The sequence below is a fragment of the Paroedura picta genome, chromosome 5, assembly GCF_049243985.1.
Source record: "Paroedura picta isolate Pp20150507F chromosome 5, Ppicta_v3.0, whole genome shotgun sequence".
In the NCBI taxonomy this organism is placed as follows: Eukaryota; Metazoa; Chordata; class Lepidosauria; order Squamata; family Gekkonidae; genus Paroedura; species Paroedura picta.
The window spans coordinates 129,354,517-129,373,548 of NC_135373.1; the positions used below are offsets into that span (position 1 = coordinate 129,354,517).

General features: G+C 49.0%; 3 protein-coding genes across 26 annotated transcripts in view; 2 read left to right on the top strand and 1 right to left on the bottom strand.

Annotated features, from left to right (window-relative positions):
- The window catches only part of SBF1 (SET binding factor 1), an 84,112-nt gene extending 76,551 nt beyond the window's left edge, over positions 1-7,561 (bottom strand). For 13 of the 14 annotated variants that reach the window (XM_077340645.1, XM_077340643.1, XM_077340642.1 and 10 more), the window contains exon 1: positions 7,405-7,561. In XM_077340645.1, the coding sequence (XP_077196760.1) occupies positions 7,405-7,459 (55 nt within the window). In that variant the 5' untranslated portion in view covers positions 7,460-7,561. The remainder of the gene's footprint in view (positions 1-7,404) is intronic. The other variant, XM_077340634.1, reaches the window with a different exon arrangement.
- LOC143838778 (uncharacterized) lies at positions 7,458-12,365 on the top strand. The gene is made up of 2 exons (XM_077340657.1): positions 7,458-7,791; positions 11,802-12,365. The coding sequence occupies exons 1-2, from the start codon at positions 7,458-7,460 to the stop codon at positions 11,837-11,839; spliced, it is 372 nt and encodes a 123-aa protein (XP_077196772.1). The 3' UTR covers positions 11,840-12,365.
- A 4-nt stretch (positions 12,366-12,369) lies between these two features.
- Positions 12,370-19,032, top strand: part of GCNA (germ cell nuclear acidic peptidase) — a 46,101-nt gene continuing 39,438 nt past the window's right edge. For 8 of the 11 annotated variants that reach the window (XM_077340646.1, XM_077340653.1, XM_077340648.1 and 5 more), the window contains exons 1-3: positions 12,370-12,713; positions 13,820-13,899; positions 15,306-15,366. In XM_077340646.1, the coding sequence (XP_077196761.1) occupies positions 12,385-12,713; positions 13,820-13,899; positions 15,306-15,366 (470 nt within the window). In that variant the 5' untranslated portion in view covers positions 12,370-12,384. The remainder of the gene's footprint in view (positions 12,714-13,819; positions 13,900-15,305; positions 15,367-19,032) is intronic. The other 3 variants (XM_077340654.1, XM_077340655.1, XM_077340656.1) reach the window with 1 other exon arrangement.

Here is a 19,032-nt window from a genome sequence, read left to right on the forward strand (position 1 = left end):
TTATATTTCAAGTAAGAAAAAGAGTAGGGACTCTGTAGGACCACTGTGAGGAAAAGAAAGTGAAATCATAACAGATGATAAAGTGAGGGCTGACTACTTAAAACCTGTTTCTCCTCAGTATTCTCGTCTGGGGCAAAGAGTGCTCAGCTAATGAAATCTTCGGTGACCCTTGCTAAGCAGAAGATCCAACTGACCCATAGAATAACAGGAAGGTACCTCCTGGGTCTCCTAGTCCAGCTGTCCTGAACCCCCAGTCCGGAGACCGGTACTGGTCTGTGGATCAGTCAGTACCGGGCCACGGATCCTCCTCGTCCTCCTCCCCAGCTGCTGCCTGTCCTGCCACTCTGCTGCCGGCTCAACTTTAGTGCTCTCTGGTGGCCGCCATGGATGGGGTTCTCCCTCAGCGTGGCACTTTGCAGCTGCTGCCAGCAGCGCCCCCCCCCCCAGTGGGCAGCGGGAAGTCAGGGGCGCCAGCAGGAAAGCAAGCAGAACAGGGGCTCAGGCGGTGGCAGCAACATCCCTCGGCAAATGACCCCCCCCCAGGCCTCAGTAAAGTTGTCAAGGGTTGACCAATCCCCGGTGATAAAAAGGTTGAGGACCACTGGCCTCCAGCTCTTTTCTCCCGTCCTCACAGGAGAAATGCATCTCCACAAATACTCAGCCCCCAAACTACCCAAAAAATTGAACCAACTAAAAATTTACAGAGCACCAATATGCTTAATAACAGTATCTTTAAACCGCTCCTGTCCATGATAAAAACTCAGAGGGGCGAATCAGGAGCCGCTTTGCGGCTCCTGATTTGCCCCTCTGAGTGGCACTCAAGGGCCAAGTGGCCAATTGGGAGCCGCGCCCGTCCTCGACTGTGCGCTCCAGCGAGTCGGCTTTCCACAGAGTCAGTCGTCCTCGCCTCTGCGCTCCCACCAAGGTAAGTCCTGGCTGCCAGGAAAGGAGCTCCTTTCCCGCCAGCCACCTAGGGACCTTAGCCAGGGAGGGGGGGGCCACATGGGGAGGGGGGGCGTCAAAGACGCAGCAGCCCTGCTTCTTTCCCTACGCCGAGCTACAAGACTATGAGGGGCTCACCGCAAGCCAGCAGGCCCTCCGCATCCACGCGGCAACCCTGCTCTTTAAACACTGCTGACGCAGCCACCTGGCCCCACACCTGTGTGCCCTTCTTGCCGTGCCGCCGCACGTCGCTGAGCCTGCCCTTCTCCCTGGCCCTGCAAAGGCCCGCACCCCGGGACTTGCCCAGGGAGGGGCCTGGCTGCAACCCGCCAGCCCCGCCACATCCACGCTGCGGCCCTGCTCTGGCGCTGACGCTGCACCCGCCTGCACAGCCGTCTCCCCCGGCCTATGCATGCCCATTTTTATAAATGGGCTTTTTTACTAGTTTACATATAATCTTAAAGCAATGTAGCCAGTCAGTACACTTACTGCCCTCACCCAGAGAGGGAGGCAATCAGGAGCAGTGGCCAGTCCAATGATAGACCCTAACCAAGAGATGCCCTCCCACCAGAGGCCTGGAAATTGTTTGAGGAAAGTGAAGAAAGAAGGCAGGCCTGAACACCTTTACAACTCAGGGGCAAGAACAAAGGACAGGTTGTGCTGACAATGGGTACCCATCCTTCTTTCCATCACGTCCAGGAGGTGGTGGAGCCAAACCCTGATTGGAGCTACGGTCCAGGCAGCAGAGCCAAGGGAGGTCTGTAAGGGAGGCTTCCAAGCTGGGGCAGGATGGAGCATGCAGGGCCAGAAAGTAAGTGCAAAAGTGCTCTAACATTCAGGGAAGGAAGAGGACCAGGAAGCCTGAACTCCCTTTTCCTTCCTGTGCTGAAGTTGGGTCAGTCTGTGCAGCAAAAGGGTAGCCTCAGATAAGGGTATGGTAAGACACTGTGTTTGGCCAGCATCTAGTTGAGCAGAGAGGGCTTTGCAACCAAAGCAACATTCTGTCCATTGCATAATTTGCAGATAATAAAGATATCAGCCTTAATACAAAGTGCCAGCTAGTCAACGCCATTGTCTTTCAGATAACAAGCTATGGATGCAAAAGCTGGACCCTGAAGAAAGAAGACAGGAGGAAAATAGATGCTTTCAAATTATGGAGTTGGAGACGAATGCTGCGAATACCATGGACAGCCAAAGTTACCAACAAGATAATTTTAGAGAGGAGCAAACCAACTATGTCATTAGAAGGCAAGATATTACGGCTAAAGCTCCCTTACTTTGGACACATCATGCAATCAAACTCGTTATAAAAATCATTAATGCTCGGCGGCAAAAGGAAACGTGGTTGCCAAAGGATCCGCTAACTTTACACGATCAAAGCTGATACAGGGATGACCATGAACCAACTAAAAGAAGCAGTCATTGACAGAAACGTAAGGCGAAAACTTTCCTATAGAATCGCCGAGGGTCAGACACAACTGAACGGATAACATCAAATCATCATCATAATTTGCCTGACATTCCCAGGCCAGAAAAATCTATCCATCCAATCAATCAATCAAATTTTTATAACACCCTCCATTGCAACTCAAGGTGGTTCACAGGGAACATGAAATCCAATATGACAGATATTCAAAAACACAACAAAATTTGATTCCAAAAGCACCTTTAAGAACAAGTTGTGAGCTTTTGTGTGCATGCACTTATTCAGGAACTGCATCAGTATCAACAGCATTGAAACATTCACATTTTGACCATAACCTAGTATAGTGGTCAGATCGGAATTGTCCCACAATATGTCCAAGGGGCACATCTGCTAGGAGTGGGTTCTGGAGGGCCCAATAGATGTTGTCAGTGTGGAAAAGCTAAATTTTGCAGGCCCTGCTTAACTGTGCTAGCTCTTGCAGGGCCTGGATTTCCACTGGAAACTCATTCCATGAAGTGGGGGCCAGGACAGAGAACATCCTGGGCCCTGGTTGAGGCTAGATGTTCTAGACCAGCTGTAGCTTCCAGAGCAGGGATAAGGTTAGGCCTACGTAGAGTGAATTAGAGAAATCCAATCTAGAGGTGACCATTGCATGGATCACTGTGGCTAGGTGTTCCAGGGCTAAGTAGGGTGCTAGTAGCTGGGCTTGGCGCAGGTGAAAGAAAAGCCAGCTGCACTAGTCTTGTGACCTGCACCTCCCTAGAGAGGGGAGCATCCAGGATCCTGCCCACATTCCTGGCAGTGACAATTGTACCACATCCAGGCTGGGTAATCATGCTTCCTCATTAGGAAGGGAAAAAAAGGATACAGGAAACTACAGACCCATCAGCTTGATGTCCATAGCTGGCAAAATTTAGAACAAATCATCAGACAGTCAGTCCTTGAGTGGATGGCTGTAATTACTAAGAGTCAACATGGCTTTCTCAAGAACAAATCATGTCAGACTAACCGTAACTTTTTTTTTAGAAACTTACTACCTTGCTAGATCAGAGGAACACTGTGGACATATTTTACAGAAATGATTGCCCCAGAGAGTTGAACCAGAACCAATGAGTTTAAATCAATTTAAAAGAAACTTCAGCTAAACATCCAGAAGAAGTTAGAGTGGTTTGCTCCTCACATAACTGAAAAATCTTTTCTTGTTACAGTGGGCTTCCCTAGCCAATCTTAGCTCACTCTCAGCTTTGGCCTTTCTGATGATTGATCTACAGTGCCTAGAAACCTGTAGGTACTCTTCTTTAGAGCTCTGTCCTTCCCTCCATTTCCCTCCATTTCCCTTTTCTTTCTTAGTTCCTCTTGAAGTTCTCTGTTCATCCAAATAGGCTCAGGGTGGTTTACATACAACATGGGGGACATATGGAACGAATTAATATATAACAAATAAATAAAGCAACAACAACAATCCAATAATGCAATTTCAGTGATAATAAACAATACAACAGGAATGGAATCCAGCCAAGGCACCCAGAGAGGACAGACTGGTTCAGGCCATGGAGGGATGTCTGAGGGGGGACCTGTTGACGGTCTCAGGCAAATGCCTGATGGAAGAGCTCTCTTCTGCAAGCCCTGCGGAATTTTGGGAGTTCCATATCCACCTAAATATCAGAAAATCCAGTTTGCAGTTTTCCAGTTTATAATATCATGGGGAACCTTGTCAAAAGTCTTACTGAAATCTAGGTAAACAACATTAGCTTAGTGTCATATTTCCATAACTAGCACATCGGGATGGATGAGAAATACAAGCCAAAGTGATCCAAGAGCCAAATCTAAAAGTTTATTGCTACAATGTCTAGGCCAGGAGATCTCCAGGGGAAATCTGGAGATTCCAAGATCTATCAATCTCAAGTGTTGAAGTTTCTCTATTCAGAGGCAAACTGACAAACAGGCAATCTTGCCTTAGGGCAGTTTTACAACTTGCAGGCAGCTCTTCAAGAGTTCAATCTACACATCAAACATGTCAATCTACACTTCAAAAACTACATTACAACAGGCAATTCACACCATGTTACCAGCTCTTCTTTAGAGTTCTGTCCTTCCCTATAGGCCAAAATCCCATTTGCCTTTTTAGCCACTGAGTCACACTGCTGATTCATGTTCATATTCAATGTATGGTCTACTAAGACTCCAAGATCCTTTTCGCACATGATCCTGCTAAGACTCGCCCATTTTATATTGGTGTATTTGGTTTTTCCTACCTAAATGCAGAACTTTACGTTTGTCCTTATTGAACTTCATTTTATTCGGTTTGGCCCACTTCTCAAGCCTATGAAGATCATCCTGTATTCTCTTGCTGGCTCTTGAACTCTGAGGCTTTTGAACTGAATTGAGGCTTTTGAACTCTGGTGCTGGAGAACTCTGGTGAGTCCCTTGGACTGCAAGGCGAACAAACTGGTCTGTTCTAGAGGAGATGAGCCCTCAGTGCTCTTTAGAAGGCCAGATGAAACTCAAATACGTTGGCCACCTCATGAGAAGGAAGGACTCCCTGGAGAAGAGCCTAATGCTGGTAGCGATTGAGGGCAAAAGAAGAAGGGGACAACAGAGAATGAGGTGGCTGGATGGAGTCACTGAAGCAGGCGGTGTTAACTTAAATGGACTCCTGGAAATGGTAGAGGAAAGGAAGGCCTGGAGGATCATTTTTCATGAGGTCGCGATGGGTCGGACACAACTTTGCACCAACAACAATCCTTTCCACCATTTTCCCTAAGGTCCCACAAATTATTTGTGATGTCACTTTTTAGTAAAAGCTGCCATTCTTTACATTTTTGATAAAAACATTCCTTGTGATTAGTCAGTACGCTGTGCATTTCTTACATTAAAGCTAAAGGTATCCCCTGTGCAAGCACCGGGTCATGTCTGACCCTTGGGGTGACACCCACTAGCGTTTTCATGGCAGACTCAATACAGGGTAGTTTGCCAGTGCCTTCCCCAGTCATTACCATTTACCCCCCAGCAAGCTGGGCACTCATTTTACTGACCTCAGAAGGATGGAAGGCTGAGTCAACCTTGAGCCAGCTGCTGGGATTGAACTCCCAGCCTCATGGGCAAAGCTTTCAGACAGCTGCCTTACCACTCTGCACCACAAGAGGCTCTAAAATTTGTGTAGGACCAAATAAAATCTCATCACAGGTGGAACTGGCTTTTTTTGTGTTGAGGCATGATGTGACAATCTTCTACTTCAGGGAGGGGAGAATTGCATCCCAATTTAAGGATGTGCTGAATTAACACCACATTTTCTGTTTGTGTTTAGATAATGAGGGGGGATTATATGGGGAGACGGGGCAAGAAAGAGACAGAAAATCAGGCAGCTGCTTTTATCTGCCTCACTGGAAAAGTTGGCCTATAAATGAAGTCAATAACTGGACTAAAAGCTAATCACAATAATGATTTTGTGTGTATAAGAACCGAAGGATCCAATGCACTTCAGTGTTACTTACACACATAAACCGTGTCAGCATAAAGTATCTTTTTAAGGCCAGACTGGTTATATATGAATCCTGAAATTGATTTTAAAAAATACTAATGTAAGAAATAAGAGCCTCTTGTGGCGCAGAGTGGTAAGGCAGCAGACATGCAGTCTGAAAGCTTCCGAGGTTGGTAAAATGAGTACCCAGCTTGCAGGGGGATAAACGGTAATGACTGGGGAAGGCACTGGGAAACCATTGAGTCTGCCATGAAAACGCTAGAGGGCGTCACCCCAAGGGTCAGACATGACTCTGTGCTTGCACAGGGGATACCTTTACCTTTACACAAATTTTAACCAAGCAGTGACTCCCATTGCCTTAAATTTCATAGCTGAAAGTAGCTGCCTGAATTCATGTACTTTTATTTCTGAAGGTGCAAGCCCTGTTATAAACTGAAGTGTCAGAAAGCAACATCAGGGGAAGGCCTCCGACTCTGTGCCCTGTGTTGCTGGCCCTCTTGAGCAGCCTTTCACAACTTTTTTACCATTGAGAAACCCCTGAAACTTTCTTCAGGATTCAAGAAACCCCAGGAGTGCCGTGATTGTGCAGAATATTGTTGGGAAGAATAGCTGTATACATGCCCAACTTGGGCCACTCCCTCCAAGACCATCACTGGCCATTTTGGGAGGGGTGGGTGGGTTAACATGACCATATGTGTTAATATTAATTAACTCCCACCCGCTTGGAAAACCCTTCCAGGGCTGTTGAAAAAAACCCTGGTTGAGAAAGGCTGCTCTAGCATAAGGGGTTGGCTACTAAGCATGGCAAGCTGCTGAACTAGATGGACCCTCCTCGGTGGTTTGATCCAGCAAGGCTCTTCTGCCCTTCTGGTTTATTTCCAATGGCCTTCTTTGTGGAGGCTCAAGGAGAATACAGAGCATTAAAAACTTCTGCCCCAGACCACTGTCTGAGAGAGAAACTGGCCACCAAGAATGCAGAAGCTGGCCTTCCTCATCCTACCTGACTGCCACTGCTTTAGGGGTACCCAGGTTCTCTTCATTTGCTCTTAGGGCAAACCCCGAACTTGACACATCCTAAACAAACGGAGACGAGCAACTGCGGATCCCCCGCCCGATCAGCGTGTCTTTGGGCTGGCAGAGGCAGGCCGCCACCCTGGACTGCACCTCCCCCCCCCCCCCGCTCCCTGCGCTCGGGGCTGGCTGCGTCCGCGCGGTTGACGGCTCCTTGGCGTCCACGTGTGGCTACAGCATCAGCGGAACAGCTCGAGGGAAGGCTGGCTCCGGGGAGGGCAGGGACGGCCCGGCAGACCGGCTGGAAAGCCACCACCGCGGCGGGAGGCACGGACCGCCCCCTCCGTCCCTCCGTCGGGCCCCCGCGACTCCTTCGCCTCCCTGCCGAAGCCACGGGGAGAGGCGGGGGAGGGGCAAGAGGAAGAAGCGGCAGGATTCCGCGCACGCGACCCCGGCTCCCCCCAGGCCCGGCCCGGCCCGGCCCGGCCCGAGGGACGGCGCGTTCCGGCACTCCCCTCTCCCCCCCCCCTCCCGGCTGGCTCACCGCGCTTGCCGGGCGCGAAGGCTACCACCAAGAAGTAGTCAGCGAGGCGGGCCATGGCGGCTGCAGGCGAGCGGGGCGCCGCCTCTCATCCCCACCGCAGCAGCCGGGCCACCCCGGCTCCCGCCACCGCCTCAGCCGACGCCATCTTGCCTCGGAACCGGACCCAGCCCGGGCGCCGCGCGCATGTGCGGGACCATCGCCCGCCCGCAGGGGGCCAATGGGAGGCGGCCCAGCCCACGAGGAGCCTCCCGATTGGTCCGTGCGGCGAGAGGCCCGCGGATGTGTGGCGTCGGCCGCGCAGGGGTGGGGCTTCGTCTCCGGGCGGGCGCCTCCACGGCTCTCTTCGGCGGGGCGGGGTCCTGGCCCGGCGGCCGGAGATTGGCCGAGGTAAAGACCCCTGCCCGCGCCCGCGCATGCGCGGCATCGCTCGCTCGCTGCTCGGCATGCTCTGTGGGGCCGGGGCCGACCCTCGAAAGGGAAGCGTCCCTCGCCGGCTGCCCGAGGCGGGCCCCGGCAGATCCTCCGCCCAGGGGGCCGCCTCTCCCTGCGGACGGCAGCGGCAAGCTGCTCTCCGCCGGCAGGGCCCGGACGGGGCGGCGGCGCCTGATGGCAGTGCGGGGGGGCGGGGGGGGGGGGTGTCTGCGTTGCTGGGCCGGTTGGCCGAGGGTCTCCGAGGAGGGGGCGGGGGGCGCCTCTCGGGCCGTGTCTCCGCCCTGGATCAGGGGAGGGCCTCGCCGGGCCCGAGCTCTGCCCCTCCCGGGGGACGTGGGGGCGCCCTGCAGGGCAGGAGCCGGGCTTTAAGCCCAGAGAGTCGCGACGGCGACCCCCTCCCCTGCCCTGGTCCCTGGCGCGCCTGCCGAGGTTGCTGCCGATCCGGCGCTGCCTGCCCGGCGAGCGCCGCCTCCGCCTCTGGGGGGGCTGGAGCCTCTGCGCAAAGGGTTGGCTCCGGAGGCCTTCCGGGGAGGGGGGCGGGAAGTGTTGCCGCGGGGCCCCGGCGTCGGCGTGGCAGCTTCGCTCCCTTCGGCCTCCTCCCCGGTGGCCCAGCGATGCCATGATTCGGCTTCGTGTCTGCTGGGGACTTTCCTGTCAAGGCTGATGGGCATCTTCTTCCTCGCTAGCTCTGGTTCTTGAAAGCTCCCGGGAGATAAATGTTGCTTGTCATTAAGGCGCTGTCCATGTCTGATTTTACTACGAAAATTTGCTGGTCTTTGGGTCTCCGATACAGCAGGAAGTCCTGTGCTTATTATTATGTCCACTGACCATAATGGCCTTGCTCACTGCCCCAGCCCCCTCCCCCTCTCAGGAGCGATGCTTGCAACAGAATCTGTAGTGGTCCCAAAATGCTAAAACATTCTGCTGAAAAAAGCTAGATTCACACCCCATAATGCAGCAGTGGCCACGAAGTGTTTGAAGGAAGAGATTTCAAGACTCAGATCTGATGCAGGGAGTGTCGACACTGACACCCAGATCTTGTCTCTGAGGTGCTAGCTGTAGACCAACCCAGCTCACCTCTGAAACCATTCTGAAATCTAGTCCCCTGTCATCCAATGCCAGGTTTCGGCTTTTTGGGGGGATTGGGAATGGGAACCTCAAGCTGCTCTTCTGTGCTACTTTATATCCCTTTTCCCTTTATCGGGGCCCTCATGAGAGTCTGCTGGTGCCCACTCCAGCCCACTTGCCTTTCTGCATTGCTGCTCTTGCTTTGGTGGCTCTTTCTTGGAATGCCTTCGCACCCAAGTTAGTGGTTTCAGGAAGGACTGGGCTTCACACAAGGCTTGTAGTGATAGTGATAACATTTATTGTGTTTAGCCAAAGGCCATTACAAAACATAATTAAAAACAATATGGTACAAATATGGATAAAACAATATTTCTCCAATATTGCATACATAAAATTGTAGACGAGGGCTACTGAGTTACAAATTAAAAAAAACACGGTGTATGAAGGTGGGGACACCTGTAAAACAGCTTTGGCTCGGATCTTCCTGTCGGCCAGAGCGAAAAGTGCCACTCTATATGAAATATATGAAGTGTCCTCAGTCATGCAACTTTCTGACCTGCCTAACTGACAATTTCATTCATCAAATGGTAGATTAGCCCACAAGAGGTTCAGCCATACTGGACTTAATACTGACCAACAGGCAAGAGTTGGTGGATGAGGTGAAAGAGGTGGGGACCTTAGGGGGAAGTGACCATGTCCTCATAGAATCATAGAGTTGGAAGGGGCCATACAGGCCATCTAGTCCAACCCCCTGCTCAATGCAGGATCAGCCCTAAGCATCCTAAAGCATCCAAGAAAAGTGTGTATCCAACCTTTGCTTGAAGACTGCCAGTGAGGGGGAGCTCACCACCTCCTTAGGCAGCCTATTCCACTGCTGAACTACTCTGACTGAAATTTTTTTTCCTGATATCTAGCCTATATCGTTGTACTTGTACTTTAAACCCATTACTGCGTGTCCTTGCCTCTGCAGCCAACGGGAACAGCATCCTGCCCTCCTCCAAGTGACAACCTTTCAAATACTTAAAGAGGGCTATCATGTCCCCTCTCAACCTCCTTTTCTCCAGGCTGAACATTCCCAAGTCCCTCAACCTATCTTCATAGGGCTTGGTCCCTTGGCCCCAGATCATCTTCGTCGCTCTCCTCTGTACCCTTTCAATTTTATCTACGTCCTTCTTGAAGTGAGGCCTCCAGAACTGCACACAGTACTCCAGGTGTGGTCTGACCAGTGCCGTATACAATGGGACTATGACATCTTGTGATTTTGATGTGATGCCCCTGTTGATACAGCCCAAAATGGCATTTGCCTTTTTTACCGCTGTATCACACTGCCTGCTCATGTTTAGTTTACAGTCCACAAGTACTCCAAGGTCTCGTTCACACACAGTGTTACCTAGAAGCGTATGGGATCAGGTCCCCTTTGTGCATCCCATCTGGGGTGGCTGTGGGAGGGGGGGCGAATTGTTTTACACCAATCTTGCTGCTGCTATTGGGGGGAGGTACAGTTATTAGTGGAATTATGGGTTTTATTGTTTTACCTTCTAACCCTCCATTAGTTTTTTTTGGGGGGGAGTGGCAGGATAGAAATCGAATCATTAATTAATTCATGAATTGAATGCAAGAATAAATAAGAAAACACATTAAAAGAGCTGGACAAGAAAATAATGGATAAAGGGAGAGATAATTGGTCTGCTAACACCTGTGCCATGGAAAACCCTGATGATGTGTGCTGGCAGAGCAGACAGGTCTCTGGCACTCTTCGCATCTGACACTCTACCTGATCACACAGAACAGCCCAAACTCCCTCGTTGGTCTCCAGCCACCGGTCTCCAGCCACGAGCCTTTGCCACAGCTGTGATTTTACAGCCGCATTGGCAAACTTCAGCCTGGGGCCCCGGGGGGGGGGGGGGATGATTCTGTTGCTGCACCGCTGACTTCAGCCCAGTAAGTAAACGATCTTCCGCCCCTCCTCGCCCTAATCCAGACCGGGGGGGGGGACCCACTGGGGAACGCTGAGCCTGGGGCACGCTGGAAAACACCAAGACACAGGGGAGGAGCAGGCAATCCAAAGGGGGGGTGTAGGAACTCCCGCAGGGACCCTCGGCATTGGGGCACTTGCCATGGCCTGCTCCAATGCGCCCCCTGGCTCACGTTGGTCCCCTTCCCCCTGCAACGATTACTCTTGCCGGCGAGGCATCCAACACAAGTCCAGTGCTGTAACTGGTGCGTGAGGCCACCACAGCCCTTCTTCAGGTCACTTTTCCTTCCGTTCCACTGCCGATGACCATCAGACTGCTCCCCCAAGAGGGGGGAAGGGAAAACTAACTCCCAGCCCCCAAAAAACAGCAAGGGGAAGAACGCTCCATAAGCCAGGAGCGCTCATAGTCCAATGGCCAGGCGGAGCTCTAAGCTCCGGTGTCTGGCTGAGCTGCCATGTTTTCCAAAGAATGCAGATTCACCATCTCTAACTTCACTGTGCAGGACACTCACATCCCCATCGGCCTGCGGCTCCCTGCCTCCCATGTGCAGCCGCAAATGCACATGCACAGCACTAACCCTAACCGGGAATGCCGCGCATGCGCATTCGCGCATGGTGCAAACGCACATGTGCGACCTTGGCCGCGCATGCGCAGAATGCGCGGCCAGGCGATTGCCCTCCCCGCCGCCGGCGGTCCGCAGCCTGAAAAAGGTCGCGGACCAGTGCTCTAGGATGCTTTGGGCTGATCCTGCGTTGAGCAGGGGGTTGGACTAGATGGCCTGTATGGCCCCTTCCAACTCTATGATTCTGTGTCCAGGTCTTAGTCTCTTGCGTGCATGATCCTGTTCTAAGAAATGTAGTTGCCTTGGATTGTAAGTGGGCAAAGTGAGTGCCACATAACCTCTCTATTTGTCTGTTGCAGGATACCTTTGGGCAGACTGCACTGCCCAGCCAGGCTGACAAAAGAGGTGGCTTTTTGTGATGCTCTCATCATGGGTGACTGGCAAACAACTCCTTGGACAGAATTGCACTGTCAAAAGCGCCATGCAGCTGCCCGCCTCCTCCATGCTGAGCTAATGCGTGCTGGCTCTCTTGGGCACCTGCCAAGTGCAGAATCTCAGACACTGCCTCTGGCAGCTGAAGGCTCGGTCAAAGGGTCAGGACTCTTCCCCCTTGAACCCCAACAGTCCACACAGCTATGGCTGAGGGCAGATCCCTGCTTAGGACTAAGCCCTAAAGTCTCTGCCCCCCCCCCCGCAGAACAAGAGTTCGCATCCCATCTCCTAGACCTTGCCGCCTGAACCTGCAGCCGTCAAACGGCTCTGCCCTCAAGCCCTCCCCAGCCTCATTTTAATTTAAGCCAGGTTTTCGATTGTCTTTTATTTTATGTAACGTTCATAATAATAGATTATGTTGTAATCCTTCCTGCTTCAAGTGAGACAGGGTGGAATAATCGTCATCATGACAAGAATAAACCAATTTGTACAGTCCAATTGGCACTTTTGATGTCCGGTTTTCTCGGTCCAGGCTTGTCCTCCCCAACACGGGCCAGCCTCGGAGGCAGCGTTACTTCCGGCCCCGCCGCCGGTCCCGGGGGGGAGGGGCCAAGGTCCGGCGCAGCCGCCGGGCGGGAAGGGGCGCTTCCGCCGGAAGCAGAAGCCGGGGGCTTGTCTAGGCTGGGGCCGCCCGCCATCTCCCTCCCCTTCCGGCTGGGCGGGAAAGACGAAAGGCGTCGCGCGGGAGGGCTCCGGCTCAGGCGCGCCAGGAGAGACGCGGCGGCGGCAGCGGCTTCCTCGTCGTCCTCTCTCGCCCGCCCTGCCTGCCAGCCAGCCGGGTGAGCCTCCTCGTGGCCCGGGGGGAGGCGTTCGTGCTGAGGCGGGGCTCCGCCTCGCGGGCGGCGGGAGGAGCCCTGGCCGCTGCTGCGACTTCGCTTTCCCGCAGGCTGGCTGCCGAGGGCCGGGCCGGGCCAGGCCTCTCCTGAGGGGAATGGGTGGCGCCGGCCGGGAGGGAGGGAGAGGCAGGCAGGCAGGCAGGCCGTGGAGGCTCTCCCGACATCCGGCGGCGGGGGCAAAACGCGAGCCCCGCCGAACACCGGCTCAGGAGGCAGCCACAGTGGAAACACCACAGTCCGTGCTGGGCCGTATAAGGAAACGGGCCCCGGGTTTCCGGTGTGTGTGTGTTACAAAAAAATATTCAAGGAACAAGCGCATACAAAAAGAACATGGAAAATTTAAAATCCAGCCAGTACAGGCAAATTTATACGAAGAAGCGTGACAGATCTATTCATGCATTTCTACACGTTTTCCAAATATCTAAAAAGAAATCCATGAACAATTGCCATCAATCACCATGTGTTCAAATACTGATAAGAGTCCGAGGTTCTTGCTTTTACTCTTCCAGTTTTGAGTCATGGAGGATCCATTTTCATTGACCATCAGTTAGGTTTCAAGGGATGGACAAGCAGTTGTTTATTATTCTTACTACTACTACTTACAAGTATATTTATTTTACTTATTTATTTATTATATATTTCTATACCGCCCTCCCTGAAGGCTCAGGGCGGTTCACATAAAACAGAACAGAAACCATACAGATAACTTTCCTATAAGCAGGAAAGGGACTGAAAAAGATACTGTATAATGCCCTTGTATAAATATGATAGTATAATGCCCTTGTATAAATATGATGTTCCCTTACTTGGAATACTGTATGGTGTTTTGGTTGCCGTATTTCAAAAAAGACTGCAGACCTGGAAAAAGTACAGAACAGGGCAACCAAGACAAGTACCATTCCTGTGAGGAAAGTATGAAACATCTGGGACTGCATCATTTAGAAAAACAACCAAACAAAAATGAAACATGATGGAAATTTATAAAATTATATGTGGAGCAAAGAGAGTATATAGAAACAACTTTTTTTCTCTCTCTTATAAAAAATTAGAACTTATGGGTGCCCACTGAAGCTGCAGAACACATTTGGAGTCCAGTGGTACTGTTCAGACCAACAAAGTTTTATTCAAGGTATGAGCTTTCATGGGCATGGACCTTTCCTCGGATACGTGGCTGCCCACTTGAACCCACTGAAGCTGGTAGGCAATAGCTTCAGAATGGATAAGTGATCAAAATATGGAATTCCATTCCAAAGGATGCACCAATGAGCAATGGCACAGATGCTTTTAAAAGGTATTACATATATTCATGGCAGAGAGGGCCGCCTGTGACTTCTAGCCATGGAGACTAAAGGGAGACTCCCAATGCCAGGAAGCAACATTGAGGGAAGACCGTTTGTGTCTATGCCCTGCTGTTGATCCTACAGAGGAATGGTCCCTGTGAGATGGTACTGGTCTAGATGGACCACTGCTCTCATCCAGCAATACACTTCTGATATTTTTTGTGAGAGATCTGTCAATATCTGCTGCCCATGATGGATAATTGGCACCTCCCATGTTCAGAACCACTGGATTCTACGTGTGGGCACTTGGGAACAAATAACTAGGGCACAGAATCCTGACCAAGAATCTTGTTCAGGTAAGCGTTCAACAGGAGCAGCACAAAGGAAACTTCTGGTAAGGCTTTATTGGTTTTAAAATCTTCATAAAAATCTAATCAGAGGACTGACTCATATTTTCCAAGAGCGTATTCCAGACATCCTGCTATTGAAAGTATGTGACATTCCATGAAAAACAGTGCATTTCTATCCCTGCACTACAAGACGTAAAATGGAGCTTAAGCCTTTACAAATCTTATGACACAAATGCCCTGTAAACAAGTCTACTTAAATCAATCAACTAATGCAGTATGTGACTTGGAAGTTCTAGAGACTGCATCTGCTCCTTAAAGAGCAAACCGTTTACACTTCCACTTGACATCTCATGTATGCAGTTACTATACACATGATTTATTATTCTGCTGAGGCAGCACACTCCCCACCTGAACACTGTACATTGGCCTAGATGGACCTTTGTTCTGACCCAAGCAAATAGTTCTGTGTTTTTCTCCTGATCTCCAAAAAGGTTTTGACTGATGATATTAACGATATGTTTTCAAATTTGGAGTCGTAGCCGTCATGGTGGTTTATTTGTCAGCACGGACAGTATTAGACACAGATCCTGTTGGATTCTAGATCTTCAGATAGCCAGCTGACTTTGACTGTTTCATTTCCACTGTTCACACCAACGGAGACTTAAAACACCTTACATCATTCTTTCATTATATTATCCTTACAATCGCCCTATGAAGGTTAGGCTGAGATGAGTGACTGGCCCTAGGTTACACAGCAGGTTTGCTGGATCCTAGTCTGACACTGTTAGAAGTGTGCTTGCACACATTCCTTGGAGAGCAGAAGACAGGAGAAAAAGTGAGCCAGAGGGGCTAGAGTGTAAGGCAAGTACTGAATTACAGTACACTAACATTTTTTCTCTGCCTAGTTTTAGGTCAAATGGCCCAGCAGACAATATCTACAGAATGTATCCTGGAAAGGACCAAATGGTAAGCAGTTTCTAAAAGGGGGGAAAAAACCATAGGATTCACCTGCCTGTTTGCAACTCTTTTTAGAATAAGAGTTGGTTCTTATAATAAATTAAATAAATAAATAAATAAATAATATGCTGCTTTTCTCTACCTGAAGGAGGTTCAAAGTGGCTTACAGTCGCCTTCCCTTTCCTCTCCCCATAACAGACACCCTGTGAGGTGGGTGAGGCTGAGAGAGCCCTGATATAACAGCTCGGCCAGAACAGCTTTATCAGTGCTGTGGCGAGCCCAGGGTCACCCAGCTGGCTGCATGTGGGGAAGTGCAGAATCGAACCCGGCATGCCAGATTAGAAGTCTTCACTCCTAACCACTACACCAAACTTGCTCTTTAATTCATTCAATTCAGAGTACAAAGGCCCTTCTGTTGGTGAAATCAGAGATTAAAATAAGAATGAAAATACCTTAATATTATATCAATAAAACCTCTTTAAATGAATTCTTATCAATGATGAACGTGCATCATCAGAAGAATATAAAGCTTTAAAAATAAATAATAAATCCATATGATATACAATTATGTAATAAACATATTTAATTCATTAAACTCTAGAATTCATTTAAAGAGTATTTAAGAAAATGAAAGTGGAGGCACCCTGTATTATCTTAGAACATGTATTGTAATTTTAGCTGAAAGTTGTACTAGTCTCTTTTAATTATTTCTTTTCATTATTGGGAAAGTATCTGCCATTAATTACTAACCTTGACATTTTTGTTTCCCCAATGTTTTTGTGGACTACAGCTGAACTAAAAGGCTGTTTTAGCAAATAATTATCATGCTGCATAATTTGGATATTATGACAGAGTTTACTCATTACCACTAATTTACTTTTGCTGTGCTCTTATGATTTTTGTTCCATTTTGGCTGAGGAAGAGTCATACATTTGAAAACTCACACTTTGAATAAATCTTTGTTGGTATTAAAGATGCTATTGGAATCAAAAATTTTAAGCAGAGGCTGGATAACCATCTGACAGAGAGGCTGATTCTGTGAAGGTTCAAGAGGGTGCTGGGTTACAGTGGATGAGTGATAGGGTTGTGAGTGTCCTGCATAGTGCAGGGGTTTGGAGGAGGTCCCAGGAGGTCCCTTCCAACTCTATGATTCTATGATTTTAAGAGTTGTACTAGAAGACTTACCCTTCAAGGATCGCTGCTTTCTCGTGGCGAAGGGGCTTGGTGTAGCTCAGTGAAGCTATGAGCTATGCTGTGCTGGGCCACCCAAAATGGACAGGTCATAGCTGAGAGCTCTGACAAAAGGTGATCCACTGGAGAAGGAAATGGCAAACCACTCCAGTATCTTTGCCATGAAAACTCTATGGACAGGTTCAAAAGGCAAAACGATATGACGCCGGAAGATGAGCCCCTCAGGTCGGAAGGTGTCCAATATGCTACTGGGGATGAGCAGACAGCTACTATGAGTAGCGCCAGAATGAATGAAGTGACTGGGCTAAAGCCGAAAGGACACTCAGTTGTGGAGGGAACTGGAGGCAAAATGCTGTAAAGACTTTCATTCTATGGAACCTGGAACGTCAGATCCATGAATCAAGGCAAGTTGGACGTGGTTAAACAAGAGATGACAAGACTGAACATCGACATTTTAGGAATCAGTGAACTCAAATGGACAGGAATGGGTGAATTTAATTCATATGACCATCAGGAATACTACTGTGGGCAAGAATCTCTCAGAAGAAATGGAGTAGCCTTCATAATTAATAAAAGAGTAGGAAAAGCAGTATTGGGATACAATCCCCCAAATGACAGAATGATCTCAGCTCGAATCCAAGGCAAACCATTCAATATCACAGTAATCCAGGTCTATGCCCCAACCACTGCTGCTGAAGAGGATGAAGTTGACCAGTTCTATGAAGCCCTACACCACCTTCTAGAACCAACACCAAAAAATCATGTGCTTATCATCATGGGAGATTGGAATGCTAAAGTAGGGAGCCCAAAGATAACCGGGATAACAGGCAAGTTTGGCCTTGAAGTACAAAATGAAGCAGGGCACAGGCTGGTAGAATTTAGTCAAGAGAGTACAATGGTCATAGCAAAACCCCTTCCAACAACCCAAGAGACGACTCTACACATGGACAACACCAGACGGTCAACACAGAAATCGGATTGACTATTTGTTCTGCAGCTGAAGATGGAGAAATTCTATACAGTCAGTAAAAACGACCAGGAGCCAATTGTGGCTCAGATCACCAGTTTCTTGTTGCAAAATTTAGGCTCAAATTGAAGAAAGTGGGGAAAAGCACTAAGCCACTCAGGCATGAACTAAATCATATCCCTAATGAATATACAGTAGAGGTGACAAATAGATTTAAGGAATTAGATCTGATAGGAATTAGATATGAGTGCCTGAAGAACTATGGATGGAGGTTCGCAACATTGTACAAGAGGTAGCAACTAAAACCATTCCAAAGAAAAAGAAATGCAAGAAAGTAAAATAGCTGTCTGAGGAAGCTTTACAAATAGCTGAGGAGAGAAGGGAAGTGAAAGGCAAGGGCGAAAGAGAAAGATACACCCAACTGAATGCTGAATTCCAGAGAATACCTAGAAGAGATAAGAATGCCTTCTTAAATGAACAGTGCAGACAAATAGAAGAAATCAATAGAATAGGGAGGACCAGAGATATCTTCCAGAAAGTTGGAGATATGAAGATAACATTTCATACAAAGATGGGTACGATAAAGGACCAAAATGGTAGGGACTTCACAGAAGCAGAAGAGATTTTAAAAAGGTGGCAAACATATACAGAAGTACTATACAAGAGTGAGCTTAACATCTCTGATAACCATAAGGGGGTAGTCACTGACCTGGAGCCAGACATCCTGGAATGTGAAGTCAAATGGGCCTTAAGAAGTCTGAGTAACCATAAAGCTAGTGGAGGTGACAGCATTCCAGTTGAACTATTCAAAATCTTAATAGACGATGCAGTAAAAGTGCTACACTCAATATGCCAGAAAATTTGGAAAATTCAACAGTGGCCACAGGATTGGAAAAGGTCAATTTACATTCCAATCCCAAAGAAGGGCAATGCCAAAGAATGTTCAAACTACTGCACCATTGCACTAATTTCTCAAGCTAGCAAAGTTATGCTCAAATCCTACAAGCTAGGCTCCAGCAATATGTGGACTGAGAACTTCCAGAAGTACAGGCAGGATTTCAAAAAGGCAGAGGAACTAGAGATCAAATAGGCAACATACGCTGGATCATGGAGAAAGCTAGGGAGTTCCAGAAGAACATCTACTTCTGCTTCATTGACTATGCTAAAGCCTTTGATTGTGTGGAACACAACAAATTGTGGCAAGTTCTTAAAGAGATGGGAATACCAGAGCATCTTATCTGTCTCTTGAGAAACCTATATGCAGGTCAAGAAGCAATAGTGAGAACTGGGCATGGAATGCAAGTGAAGGAGGAGAGTGCAAAAGTAGGCTTGAAGCTCAACATCAAGAAAACGAAGATCATGTCATCTGGCCGTCTCAATTCCTGGCAAATAATTGGAGAAGAAATGGAGGTAGTAACAGATTTTATTTTATTGGGCTCCAAGATCACTGCAGATGGGGACTCAAAATCCTACAAGCTAGGCTCCAGCAATATGTAGACGAAGAACATAGAATCATA